The sequence below is a fragment of the Nicotiana sylvestris genome, chromosome 2, assembly GCF_000393655.2.
Source record: "Nicotiana sylvestris chromosome 2, ASM39365v2, whole genome shotgun sequence".
NCBI classification, from domain to species: domain Eukaryota; kingdom Viridiplantae; phylum Streptophyta; class Magnoliopsida; order Solanales; family Solanaceae; genus Nicotiana; species Nicotiana sylvestris.
The window spans coordinates 114,600,516-114,614,087 of record NC_091058.1 but is presented as its reverse complement, the minus strand read 5'-3'; the positions used below and the strand labels follow the sequence as shown (position 1 = coordinate 114,614,087).

The 13,572-nt window shown below is 36.6% G+C and overlaps 1 protein-coding gene and 1 long non-coding RNA gene across 4 annotated transcripts; both read left to right on the top strand.

Moving 5' to 3' along the window:
* The first annotated feature begins 365 nt into the window (after positions 1–365).
* LOC104229535 (mitogen-activated protein kinase kinase kinase 5) lies at positions 366–5,804 on the top strand. Of its 3 annotated transcripts, none has more exons than XM_070168158.1 (10): positions 366–1,179; positions 1,863–2,483; positions 2,584–2,671; positions 3,070–3,132; positions 3,223–3,386; positions 3,467–3,542; positions 3,866–3,925; positions 4,003–4,128; positions 4,800–5,013; positions 5,120–5,804. In XM_070168158.1, exons 1-10 carry the CDS (start codon positions 701–703, stop codon positions 5,161–5,163), a joined length of 1,935 nt encoding a protein of 644 aa, XP_070024259.1. In that variant the 5' UTR covers positions 366–700; the 3' UTR covers positions 5,164–5,804. The 3 variants fall into 3 exon arrangements, with proteins under 3 accessions (XP_070024259.1, XP_009780491.1, XP_009780490.1); XM_009782189.2 differs by having other exon boundaries at positions 367–1,179; positions 1,866–2,483; positions 4,800–5,009; XM_009782188.2 differs by having other exon boundaries at positions 367–1,179; positions 4,800–5,009.
* Positions 5,805–7,701: 1,897 nt separating this feature from the next.
* LOC104229536 (uncharacterized) lies at positions 7,702–8,421 on the top strand. Its single transcript, XR_711654.2, has 2 exons — positions 7,702–8,106; positions 8,233–8,421. It is a non-coding gene; the product is annotated as an uncharacterized lncRNA (long non-coding RNA).
* Positions 8,422–13,572: the final 5,151 nt, after the last annotated feature.

Below are 13,572 nucleotides of genomic sequence, written 5' to 3'. Positions count from 1 at the left end.
TATATTTTACAATTGTAGTAATTTGAGATACAAGTTGAAAAAATTTAAACTATAACATACTAGCCTGTTTAATTATTATTTTAATATTTTTTTCTAATTTAATTAGTATCTTTAGTTTTGAATTTAATAAAATGCTGTTACATGAAATGTAATAAACAAAGTACCACACAAGTAAATGTACAAAGAACAAGGAAAAGACCCAAATCATTCAAAGATTCAAAGAGGTGGGTCCAATGTGTTGGTCCTGTCACCGTCAAAAGAATATTGAAAAATGATGTAATTATTGTAAGTTTTATTAAAATAAACATCTTCTATTAAGTATTTCTTTTTTTATTTAAAGTTGGAAAAACAGAAATGTACTAGAAGAAAGAATAAAAGGAGGAGGAAGAAGAAGAAAGAATAGAAATGGGAAGAGGAGGGTATTATATTTTGACCTCAGGATGGAGATATTTTTCTTCTTGTCCTTTTCGTATCATTTTTCCTTAAAACTCTCCATTCCCTCCTCCTTTTAGAAACTTTTTCCGGGAACCCACCGACGCCGACGAACACGACGCCGGCGAGTTTCCCACCTTTAATTCCCTTCCTCCAAATAAAAACCATGCTCCTGAACCCAGGTTTGTACAGTATTATCATTTCCTAATTTAGGCGCGCGTACCCATGCATTGTGTAATATTTTTCATAACAACAACTAAAACAGGCAATGCGTTGGTGGCAGAACGCGTTTTCATCTTCAACTTCCTCATCATCAGCCTCCTCTTCATCCTCTTTATCATCCAAAGTACACTCTGACGATAGCCTTATTGCCTCCTCCGGTGGAGGAGGCAGCATTCGTTACCCCTTAAAATCCGCTTTTTTCTTCGCCCGCAGACGCCGTCACGCACGTGCCAAAAAACTCCAGAACCTCGCGGAGAATGACGTCGATGACTGGCGTTCGCACTATTCAGAAAACGAGAATTTGTCGTCCTCCAAATGTTCTTCCTCCTCCGACCGTCGTCCGCCTCCGCAACCTTTGCCTTTGCCGGAACTCCAGCTGTTGCTCCGCCACGACGCCGATGCTGCGGTTTCGAATGAACCCAGCGTTCCGTTGCCGTCCCCCACAGACGCGCATAATTCGCATCATAAAACTGGAGAGGAAAGAGATAAGGATACACATAAGGATGGTGTAGCGTCCCATGGAAGGTATACAATCTTTTTTCTCAACATTTTTTTTAGTTTTGCTTTAATTTCACATAGGATTAGATTATTACTTGTCTCATTATATTCCTATTTATTTTGTTTTTACTTGTGAATCCCGAATTGGATGTTTGTGTTTCTTTTTTGAAAAAACTCAGGTTACGTTAATACGGAGTGTTCGGTTTTCTTTATAAAATTAGACTTTTTATAGTGTTCCTCATTTCGAGGAGAGAGCTGAAAATTCATGGTTATTAACTCTTGAATTAGAGAGGATGGTCTAGTTTATGGATAAATCTTAACTCCTCCAAAAAAGAGGAAAAAGAAACCAATGCTGGAGATGAAAGGATTGAAGTTAATAGATTCGACACTGAAACGTAGCCTAGTGGAAAGGATACTCTGACCTTCAATGATTAGATTGGGGTTGGGGTCAGCATTCAGCAAAATGGGCCACTTTCGACTCATTGTTGGTAGTGGCATTTTCCATGAAAAATGATTGAAGTTCAGATTATCTTGCACTTTTGCTTTTCTTCTCTTTTCAGATATTTGCAAAATAAGAGGAAAAAAAAGAGATAACTTGGAAGGACATTCTGCTTTCTCTTAGCATGGAATTGGTCATTCAGTTGGCTAACTCGTGTAAGTTTTGGATTATATTGACACTGTATTTGTGTTCTTCTGTTATCCTGTTTCAGCAGATTATCAAGCCAAGATGCTCGAAAGAAGAAAAAGGAGCACTTGGGAAGTCGATTGTCTAGGAAGACACCTCAGAAGCTGCATGTTACTGATAGAGTCTCTGATATCAGGATCAGTGCGCCCATTAGTGCTCCTACCACTCCTTATGCAAGTCCTGGACTCAGCCCGCTCAAAGCTGAGGATTTTTTAAATCCCAATTGCATGGCATTCCCTGGTGCTTTTCAAGTTTGTTCTGCCCCGGAGATGCCTCCATCGGACACACCTCATTATCCAGGTTTCTCTTACAAAGTTATTCCGGAGAAAAATGCTTTTAGTGTTGATAATTCTCCTCATCATAGTCCAAGAGCAAGTCCTCAGAGGAGTAGAAAGATTGCAAGTGGATCTACATCGCCTTTGCATAACTTATTACCAAACGAGAGCTCAGCACGCCGTGAGAGTAGTGCTCAGGGTAATGTCCATCCACTACCACTTCCTCCTTTAAGTGTCACTCCGTCACAGCAGCCTACGGCAATTCCACCAGTTTCCCCTAACGCAGAGCTGACGCCAATCAAAGGCCAATGGCAAAAAGGGAAGCTTATTGGGCGTGGGACATTTGGAAGTGTATATGTTGCATCAAACAGGTATAATTTGCAAATAGATCTCATTGCATATAAGTTTGTTTCTTCTCGTCCATACACGTGTAGTTCTAAATGTTGCCCGGTGGCTTTTGCTCTTGACCAGAGAGACTGGAGCTTTATGTGCAATGAAAGAAGTTGAATTATTACCGGATGACCCAAAATCTGCTGAGAGCATAAGGCAATTACAGCAGGTTATATTTCCTTCATTCTCTTCGTTTCTTAGTCCTTTAATACTTATACTTGTGTCTTGATTTTGATTGTTCATAGTGACATCATTAAATTGTTTTCTCTATCTGTTGCAACTGATTCAAATATTTACTGTGGAGCTTCTTATCTGCAGATTTTTCTACACATTTATGAGTTAGTGACATGAATGATAAACAAGTACAACATGTTCTCCTTCTATTTTAAAAGAATAATAATTTATATTGTGTGTTCAAAGCAGCAGTAGCAAGCACATTGGGTATGAATACTTGAATGTGAATACATCTCGATAGCAGCCGCCAAGCACTATCATGAGCACATGAAAACATCTCTATTGTAAAATTGTTTCGACTTCTAATTTTCTCCAATTTTTATGTTGGTATAGGAAATTAATGTTCTCAGTCAACTCAAGCACCCAAATATTGTCCAGTATTACGGCAGTGAAATAGTAAGTACTAATTGTTATTCTCCAATTAAGTTATATATCCATCTGAGCATGTTGTTCTCAATGAGAGTCTTTACTACTTTGATTGTGCAGGTTGGTGACCGATTTTACATTTATCTGGAATATGTTCATCCTGGTTCTATCAATAAATTCATCCATGACCATTGTGGAGCAATTACAGAATCCATAGTACGGAATTTCACTCGCCATATTCTTTGTGGATTGGCTTACTTGCATAGCAAAAAAACCATTCACAGGTAACAGTCTGAGACTTCACTTATGATGAGGACTATACAGAACATTCTGAAGAACAAATTGGAAATTTTTACATGTATAGGGACATAAAAGGGGCTAATTTGCTTGTTGATGCTTATGGGGTTGTAAAGCTTGCAGATTTTGGGATGGCTAAGCATGTAAGTTCTCAACTCAAATATGGAGTATACTCATTTTGTTTCAATAATGGAAGTAAACAAGTCGTTAGGAGATTCCCTATTCCTGGAAGCCAGTAAATGTAGAATTACCAATCACTTTGACTACACTCATGACTAGAATAACAACCCCAGTAGGAAAATTAATGTTTAGAATGGCAACTATAACAGTTATAACAAGGATACTTAATCTGTTTTGTTGTAAAGCTTGCAGTTCTTTTAACCTTTATAACTTACACTGACTGTGTTGTACTGCTGATTTTTGCTAGTTTTATATTCGATCTTGAACCTTTACTCTTTCTATGCAGCTTAATGGGCAAGCAGCTAATCTCTCCTTGAAGGGAAGTCCTTACTGGATGGCTCCTGAGGTGCTTTGTTTGAAACATTACTTCTGCCTGATTACGTTCTCTTACCTCTCATGCTTATACCTTTTGTTACCTGGCAGCTTTTGCAGTCAGTTATGCAGAAGGATACTAACAGTGATCTCGCCTTTGCTACTGACATATGGAGTTTGGGCTGTACTGTAATTGAAATGCTAAATGGCAAACCACCTTGGAGTGAATATGAAGCAGTAAGGACTTTGATTCACTCATGCTTAGCTCACACATACTCTTTTGGTTTTCTCATGCTTAGCTCACATGCAATCTTACTTGAAAGACATGCGTTTCTGTTGCATGCTCCTGTAGGTTCACGTGCAACCCTATCTAGAGTGAGAAGGAGGTTTTCTCGTAGTTGTAATTACATTCATTAAGACTGATTCTACTATATTTTGCATCATGTCGAGGAGCTTGTTCGATTTCACTACACTTGGGTTCATTTGGTTCGCAGTAGATGGGTCCATATAGTTTCCCAATTCATAGGTGTTAAACAAATATTTGACTTTCTTTCATGGATCAGTAAGTAATTTCATTTTATTAGTAAGATCTGCAGAGATACATTACTGACTCTGCATAGAACCAATAAAGTCAAGCAACTCGTCTAATTGCCCCTCCTTTTGTGTCTTTGCTCTCAAGCACAGAGTTCAATAGTTTCTTTCATCCTTTAATTTTACTCCAATCACTAATCAGAACTCAACGTTTAGTTTTCTTCAAATGTATGATCTCGTAAACGGACGCTAAATCTTACAACAGTCGAATAAGTCGAATGCTAGTTTATCTCCTATTCTTGCAGGCTTAATTTGTAAATTAACATGTCAGACTGACTATACAGAGCTGCACCACATTAACCATATCCATTTTGCAGGCTGCAGCCATGTTCAAGGTTCTAAAAGATACACCTCCAATACCGGAAACATTATCACCTGAAGGAAAAGATTTCCTACGCTGGTGTTTCTGTAGGAACCCAGCGGAGAGGCCCTCGGCCAGCATGTTATTAGAACATCGATTTATGAGAATCTCTCATCAGCCAGATGTTCCTTCTTTCCTCAAACCAGCTGGTGGAGTACGAATCAAAGTAAGTACGTTCAATTCCTCTCCCCTCCTCTCCTCTCCAGCTCTTCTTCCTCCTTTTCTTTTTTATGGTGTATGAGTTATGATCTTTAATGCAATAATATAATGTAACAGGAAAAGTTGAATTCTCAAAAAGAGCAGACAACATACAATCTTGACCAAGGGCGTTTATCTCTAGAGAGGTAGCTCTCAAAAGAACTGTCAATGAAGTGAAAATTACATTCCAAATGGTGGAATACTTAGGCTAACACATCCTTGATATGGGCATTTCTTCATGCCTGGACACTTAATCTATATGTGCAATTGGGACAGGCCAACTGTGTGTCATCGATTCCATCGGAGCCCCATCATTTCGCTCGTTCAACTCCTATGGCCCTGTCCCCAGTTAATTCCTACCCTGCTCGGTGTATTGATGTTAGCATATTATAAATGTAAGTAATTACCAAAACCAGGTGCAATTACGAAACGTCAACTGATTTTGCAATGGAAGTAGCAGGACATATTTTTGGTGTCGCTTTCCATGAGAGCTGGATTTGTGAATACAATGGAGACCTTTATACACGTGCTCTACAGATAGCTTGCAGGCGAAAAGCGAGTTGGAGCCAGTAGGTACTCCGCCTTGTCTCAATATGTTACACCTTGAGAGGAACATAGTTTTATCGTCCAGGGAAGTCTTTTTCCTGCAGACCTTGGAGTTTAGAAGTAGGTTTTCTGTAATGACTTCCAAAGGAGGAGCTTCAACAACAATCAAAAGAAAATGAAATGCTTTGACCATTTATACAATTCATTATTGAATCTCGTACTCTGCATTTTTTCTTTTAAATTTTGACAAGCATGTCTAGTGTTTATGGTGTATGGAATGGTCGTTTTTGTGCAACTTGAAGCACTGCTACTCGTGTGTAGAGGCCAGAATATTTTGTTTTGTCAAATGTCATCATGTTCCCTATTACTTCAAGACGAAACCTGAAGTAAAAGGATTAAGTAAACGGGTGATTTGCGCAAATAGGATACTTCGGTGTCAGTATTGATTCTTCGGAAAAGGTCCAAATATGCCTTTTGTACGGTATGAAATTGAACATATTTGCCCTTTGTTAATATTGCAGTCACATAATTGATCTCCCATAGTTGGTCCATATATGCCCTTGCAGTCACATAATTGATCCATATATGCCCTTTTCGAAACGGAATCCACCCAAGCTAATTAGCTCTTTCTTTAATTGTATTAAAGCGTATTACAAATACTATTTCCTTTTTATTAGTACTTTTTTTCTTTACCTTTATCTTTTCTTTCTTCTTTTTTCTTTTCTTCTCTTTTTTTTCCTTTTTCTTTCTCCCATATCCGATTTCCTCCATTGCTGATGCCTTCTCCATTTTCGTCACCAATTTCACGTGATTTTGTTCCTAAAAATCAAACCTACACTATCAAAAGCTTCCTAGCGAGAAGGCACTGGTTCTTCTAAAAAGAAAGAGATGAAAATTGTCGGAGAAATTTTTTCGGTGGTGTTAATTTGGTGAAAGTAGGATATGGTTATTCAGATTTTGAAGGTGTTGTTCACCATGGAGCTTCAAATCTGAAGGGAACAAAACCTTCAAAATCCGAATAACCATATCCTATTTTCACCCAATTAACACCACCGAAAGAATTTCTGCGACAATTTTCATCTCCTTTAGGTCAGAAGAACCTGTGGAGTTTGTGATAGTTAAATTAGTATGAATTCATGAATTTTGTCAAGTGAAATTGGTGAAGAAAATGGAGAAGGCATCAAAAATGGAGAAACTCGGATATGGGAGAAAGAAAAAGGGGAAAAAAAGAGAGAAGAAGAAATAAAAGAAAAAGGTAAAGAAAAAGTACTAATAGAAAGGAAATAGTGTTTGTAATACACTTTAGTACAATTAACGAAAGAGCTAATTAGTTTGGGTGGATTCCGTTTCAAAAAGGGCATATATGGACCAACTATGTAACGGTAAGGGCATATATGGGCTAAAGTATTAACGAAGGGCAAATGTGCTCAATTTTGTATAATACAAGGGTATATTTGGACCTTTTCCGTTATTTTTTGACCCACTTGTCCCATAGGCAAAATTTCAAGTTTAACAAATATTGCCTCTCCCTTGCCTGATGGACAACATTTTTTACTTTTGATCTTAAAGGTTTGCCAATGAGGCAAGCGCAGGTCAAAAAATTAAGACCATCTATTTTCAAAGTCAATTGATATAATTTCTTGTAAGTGAACGGTATGACCAACTGAATAGTGCTAGAAAGAAGTCTTTAAACAGTAATTATAAATAATATTACTTCGTCAGGTCTACTTTAATTGATTTTTTGACTATTTTCACACATATTAAAGAATTCATTTTTTAATATTAATTAAAAATAAAATTGATCATATTAACCTTTATTATTTCTTGAATTTGTTCATTGGAAATATAACAAATATTCATAAGCTTTTTACTCCAAGGATAATTTTGGAAAAAATAAATTAATTCCTTCTTGATATCTAAAAAAAAAATCAAATGTTATGGACCATAAAAAGAAGACCAAAAAATCAATTAAAGTGGTATTAACTTGAATAAAGAGAAGTACAGGAAACCCTTTCGGCGGTAGGATGTAACTGGTATTTAAAATTCATTAGGTAGATGAGTGAGTACAAATTGAACACGGAGTGAACGATGCACTGAACAATGAAACAAAATAAGCTAAAATTGAGGTGGCACGTAGTGGAACCTTGTTTGGAGCAGATATGGAAAGTTAGGTCAACAGAGAAGTGGAGAAACATTAATGAAAGAAATAAAAATGATAGAATAAAGCATGTAGCTTAGGCTGTAGCATAATAACAGAAAGTAGAAAGACTTTTGGTCTTCTTTCCATTTTTGGCCCTCCAACCAAATCAAACAAACATCCCCCAATCGAAGTGCTATCACGTGCCCTTTCTTTTGCCCGTCCATCTCCTTTCAATATCCAAAATTTCCATAAAACTAAACCTTCATCTTCATCTTGTTTGAGAGAGAGAGATGGATCCACCACAGGTACAAGCCATAGACACCTCCAGCAAAAGCTATCCCCCAATTGAAGACGAGCAAGACAAAATAGTCGACCAATGGTATATTATTCCAACTTCCCCTGTTTTGCTCCTTTCTACTTAGTACTATTATTCTGTTCTATATTTTCTTACTGTTTTAATTAGACCGATTTGGTTTACTCTAATCTTTTTATTGTGTTTCTGCAGTTGTTCTTGCTTTTACGACTGTACTGATAGCCTTTTGGAGTACTTGTGCTGCTATGATTTCTGGTGTTCCTAGGGATACAATTTTTCCAAAAGGGAACTTGTTAGATGAACTAATTATGTTCTTTCGCTTTTGGTTAGCTTTATTTTGCAGTACATTACTCGAGTAACATTAAAAAAATTATAATGAGATTATCGTTGGCTTCTTATTAGGTTATAGTGGTCTTTTTCCAATTATATGCCTATAGTTCATAAACTTATATGCTAGAAAGAATTTGAACCCTTTTTGATCGTGCATTAATCAATTTTGATAATTAAAGAGGCATTGGTTCTTTCAGCACATTTCTGATAAAAAGTTTGTGTTTCAGTTGTGAGCCTTAATAGATAAAGTAAAGGGAAGTTGACAAATGATAACTAGTCATAAATTATTGAAGAATGGTCAGGTATTTTCTCCCTTCTGCCTAGTGCCCAGGGATACTGGTCTGTACATCCATTGGCATTCTGGCCTAAAGTGGGTTTCCCACTGTTGGTGGAGCCCTATATACCACTTTCTTTGGGCATTTGCATCTATATCCGCCTTTTGTGTCACGGTTTAATTTGTGTCCGCTTTGCAAAAAAAATTGCAAGCGTACCTATTTTTTTGCATAACTTCAGCATACGAGGCTGAAGTAGCAAAAACAATCACGCAAAACTTCAGCATTCTAGTAGACGGGCCTAAAGTAGCAAGTGTGCTGAAGTTTTTGTTTTGTAACTGGCGAACTTCAGCTCTTTTATTTTTGTAATTGACGAACTTTTGTAACTCGCGAACTCAGCTGAAGTTTTTGTTTTTGTAACTGGCGAAGTTTTTGTTTTGTAACTGGCAAACTTCAGCTCTACAGCTGAAGTTTTTGTTTTGCCTTAGCTATTAATTAATAATACAGGCTGCAAACAACAGTGAATTCCAGAAACTTAACTACTGAAGGAAGCATATTCCAAACCAGTTCAAGATAGTAGACGATTTGCGTGAAGAAAGGACGTAAAAATGAACTAGCTTGCAAAAATGTAAATACACGGTCCCACTGTTACCATCTAACAAATCTATCTATGCACAATCCAATCCAAAGCAGATAAAATAGGGAAAATTTCACATAAGAACAATTGGGTTCCCTACTTTTCAATTTTATAGCCCATATTTATGGAAATCATCCCATGAACTGAAGTTCCATAGCAGCACCAACAGCAGCAGAAGAAAGAAGAAGAAAACGAAGGAGAAGAAAGGGAGCTGAAGTTATTTAAAAAATGGGTACAAGTTAAAAGTTTTTTAAAAAAATGGGTATAGGTTAAATGGGGACGACCAAATAGCGCGCCCCGTGCAGTTTTTACCTTTCCTTGATCCTGCGAATCGTATTTGACTAGTTTGGATTCGTGTCGGATAAATTCACTAATAAAAGTTAAAAGCTTTCTATCAAGAAATTTTTGATTCTCAGGCTCGATTACTCTAATGATGCTAAGAATGATTTTTTCTTCCTTTTTAGCGCCGTTATTTTACATTTTGTTGAAAAAGCTACTACCTATAACTTTTGTTCATGCTTCCGTTGCTAGTAATTAACGACTTAACGCGTAGAGCTGTCAATATGAGCCAGTCCAGTCCATGCTATTTGACGGGCTAGGTTGGATCGGTCCATTTGATGGGCCTTAAATGATCAGCCAAACCCAACCCTACGTGGGTCACGAGACCGGCCCATCATTTTTATAAATTATTTTTTATATTTTTTAAAATTTAATTTATATATATATATATATATAAAGCTTTTGCAAAACTTAATAAGTTTTTACATTGTTCCAATAGATTACTATAAAACACAAAAAATGAGGACAATATTTCATTTATTAAAAGTCAATACTCAAATAAACTACTCAAAAAAAAATTCAAGGTGCTCTTAATATATCCAACACCAATAAATCATCTTTACCAAGCACATTTGAATCATCTTATAAAAAAAAAATCTTAATATCTTAATTTTCATCCAAGTCTAATTATATGTTGTTAGTTAAACGTTAAGAAATAACTCAAATTTTAAGAACAAAAAATATTTATATTTACATAAAAAAATATTATCTGTTTGAGATTGGACTACTCTTCTTGTTATTTTTAGTTCCTTATTTTTTTTAATATTTTTAATTAAATACGTTATTAAGCTCACGGGCCGGCCCAACCCAACCTCAGTGAAGCCTCATGGGTCACGATCTTACTTGGGCCGAGCTTAAAAGTCTCATTTTTAATGGAATCAAAAAATCTTAGCCCAATACTATTAAATCATGGGCTGGGTCGGCCGAGTGTGCCAAGCCCATATTGATGGCTCTACATGAAAATATTAGTCTCAATTGATTTGGAGGAATAGACACCGTATAACAATGCTTAATTATAATGGGCATTTTATTGGCCTTAAATTTAGTTTGGCGGTAGTAGCCCAAAAAAATTGGCATTAAATAGCCTAATCCCAACAGATACGATTATATAACCCCTTAAATATAGGGGAGATTTTTAATATTTTGTCCACCCTTCATGCTTGCACGATATATCCCTTCAGAAGCGTAACTACCCAGTCGACCCGAATAAAAACAAATGCAGAAACTATATTTCCTTCACAAATCAAAAATGGTGTGAAGTTTTTTCAACAATCATGTTACGTCCCATGTTTTCGTACGCGAGAGTACGTCGTAAACCTATTTATGTAAGCTCGGAAATGAGATCGTTTTTGAAAGTACATAACGTAAGTTCATCATGTTATCTTGGAGGTTACAAATCTTTAAGATCATGAATAACAAGTACCAAAAGGGTTGGAAAGCTTAGACGCTAAACGAATTGAAGAAAATAAGTTTCGTCGAAAGTCGACAAGTTTGAAATGTTATAACATATGCTTTTGGGGTGAGACTAGGGTTATTAACATAATGAGGAGGTTAAGTTATGAGTTATTTTAGTTATATTATAGTTGTGTGTTATGTTTTTAAGTCAAGCGAGTTGTAGAATAAAAGTTGGCAAAGGTCATCACAAGTTGCATTCATAATGTGCTGAAATTTAGGTCAAATATAGTTGCACTTTTATCCCAATATACTTGAAATCAATGGATTATCTACATATAAAATTGAATATCTACGAGTCTAGTTTCTAACTCATTAAACCGTTCGTCGATACGACATCGGACTAGAGAGATATTCGCATTTTTGTGAGACTGCGCAAGCAACTCCCATGGGACCTACAAAGTCGGTTTAAACTTCAGCTTGTATTTAGGTCATTTATATGTCGTTTTAACTCATTTTTCTCATCCACAACAGTTCCTAAACCCTCCTAAATTCTCTCTAAGGGTTCCTCATGATTCTAGGGTGAAAACCTAAGATAAAAACATGAATCCAACGCCAGAAATCTCGTGGTGCTTGCTAGATCGTAATTCTTCATCTTGTGGCTGTTTTGGAGGGTTTTTTAAAGGTAAGTAACCTTAGATTTCGTGTTGTTCTTTATGATTAAGCTAAGATCTTTCATGTATATTAGAGTTTCAAGGCGAAATACAAGTGTTTACACACCAACATAAACACAAAAGTTGATTCAAGAAGAGAATACAACTCCTACAGCGTTGTTGTATGATTGAGGGTTGTTGTGAGCTACACCAGCTAGGGATTTCAAGTTGTATCTACTGCCTAAGGTAAAAAAATCATGTTCTTGGTTGTGCTTAAGTTCAATCATGTGTTGGTTGAGTTGTTTGAGTGAAAATCTACAAGATAGTAATTGACATGGCATAAGGAATCATTATCTTTTTTGTGGCTGTATTGAGGCTATATATATGGTTTGTTGTGGCTGAAATTTTTTATAAATAGTTTTATTATGTTGTGGCTGCTGTTTTTAAGCTTATCTATGTGCTAATTTAGTGGATTGAAGAAGATAACATGAAAAATGAGATGTTGACGATAAAGGCTAAGGTTCTATGTGTGTGGACTATATTTGAAGATTATGCTTATGATGTTTTGGGTTGAAAATGATATGGTAACCATAAGTACGATGCTATATATATTGTAGGCAGATTCATGGCGCTCAATGGTTGTTGAACCAATCGGAGAGCTTATTGTGAATTATATTGTTGTTGTTTGGGCTGTTTGGTGACTTTTGGTAACATATGGGATGTAGTAAAAATAGAGGAGGTGCTGTCTATTTTCTTGTAGAATATTGGTTTCCAAATATGAGAGTTACAACATTTATATGATGATGATGAAGTCAGTTTACTCATTGTAGACGTAAGAAGATCATATTGAGCTTGCTTGAAGATTGGATAGAAGATTTCAAAGGTATATTAAGGCACTTACTTCTTTCTTTTCGCATGATCTAAAACGATAGGAACATAAACGATATGCTAATTCATAACAGATCTACTCCTAGGAACTAAAGCTGTCCATGTTGTTCTTTCCTTATAAAGTTATTCTAAGCAAGTGTGTATGATCCTTAAATCCTACTAAGGTTCATATTGAGGGTATGGATGTCCATAATATTAATCGAAGGTGCAACGACCTTAAGTCACTCCGAAAGGTTTAGAACGTGATTCCATGAGTCTAGCATGCATTATATATAGTATCTATTTTACTGTACCGAGCTGCACTATAGTCGGCCGGGTACGACACCTATTGTTCAACCACTGATCAGTTGGGTTTACCGAGCTCCACGTGTCCGGGTACGATTCTACCGAGCCTTATGATGGTCGGGCACGTTTTACCGAGTCCTCTTTGAGGTCGGGTACGATATGATGATGATGATGCCCATAGAGGCACATGTTCTTAAAAGTATATATATATAAAAGTTTATGCATTTCATGTCAGTATCCCCCAGAGGCACTCATATGTTACATGTTGTATCTCCTCTATCTCTCTTTACATTACTGTTCTTATTTATGCTTTCTTGCCTTACATACTCAGTACTTTATTCATACTGATGTCCCTTTTGCCCGGGGATGCTGCATTTCATGCCCGCAGGTCTCGATTGATAGGTTGATGGTCCTCCTAGTAGGTTATCAGCTCAGCGAAAGGTGTTGGTGCACTCCACTTGCTCCGGAGTTGCCTATTTGGTCAGTGTGCTTTGGATATGTATTGATTGGTATGATGGGGCCTGTCCCGACCTTTATGATTTTATTTACTTTTAGAGTCTTGTAGACAGATGTCAAGTGTATGGATACTTGTATGACTTTGTCGGCCTATGTTTTGAGTTTACAAATAGTCATGTCGGCCTTATAGGCCCGTATGCCACATGTATAAGTTTGTATATCATGTTGGGTCATCATATATTGAGTATTCCCGTATGTTTTATTCTTGTTATCTCATGCC

Coding starts and splice junctions, on each gene's coding strand:
- LOC104229535 (XM_009782188.2), top strand. CDS start 701: ATGCGTTGGTGGCAGAACGCGTTTTCATCTTCAACTTCCTCATCATCA. Junction 2,672..3,069: donor GCATAAGGCAATTACAGCAG/GTTATATTTCCT, acceptor ATGTTGGTATAG/GAAATTAATGTTCTCAGTCA. Junction 5,010..5,119: donor CTGGTGGAGTACGAATCAAA/GTAAGTACGTTC, acceptor ATAATGTAACAG/GAAAAGTTGAATTCTCAAAA.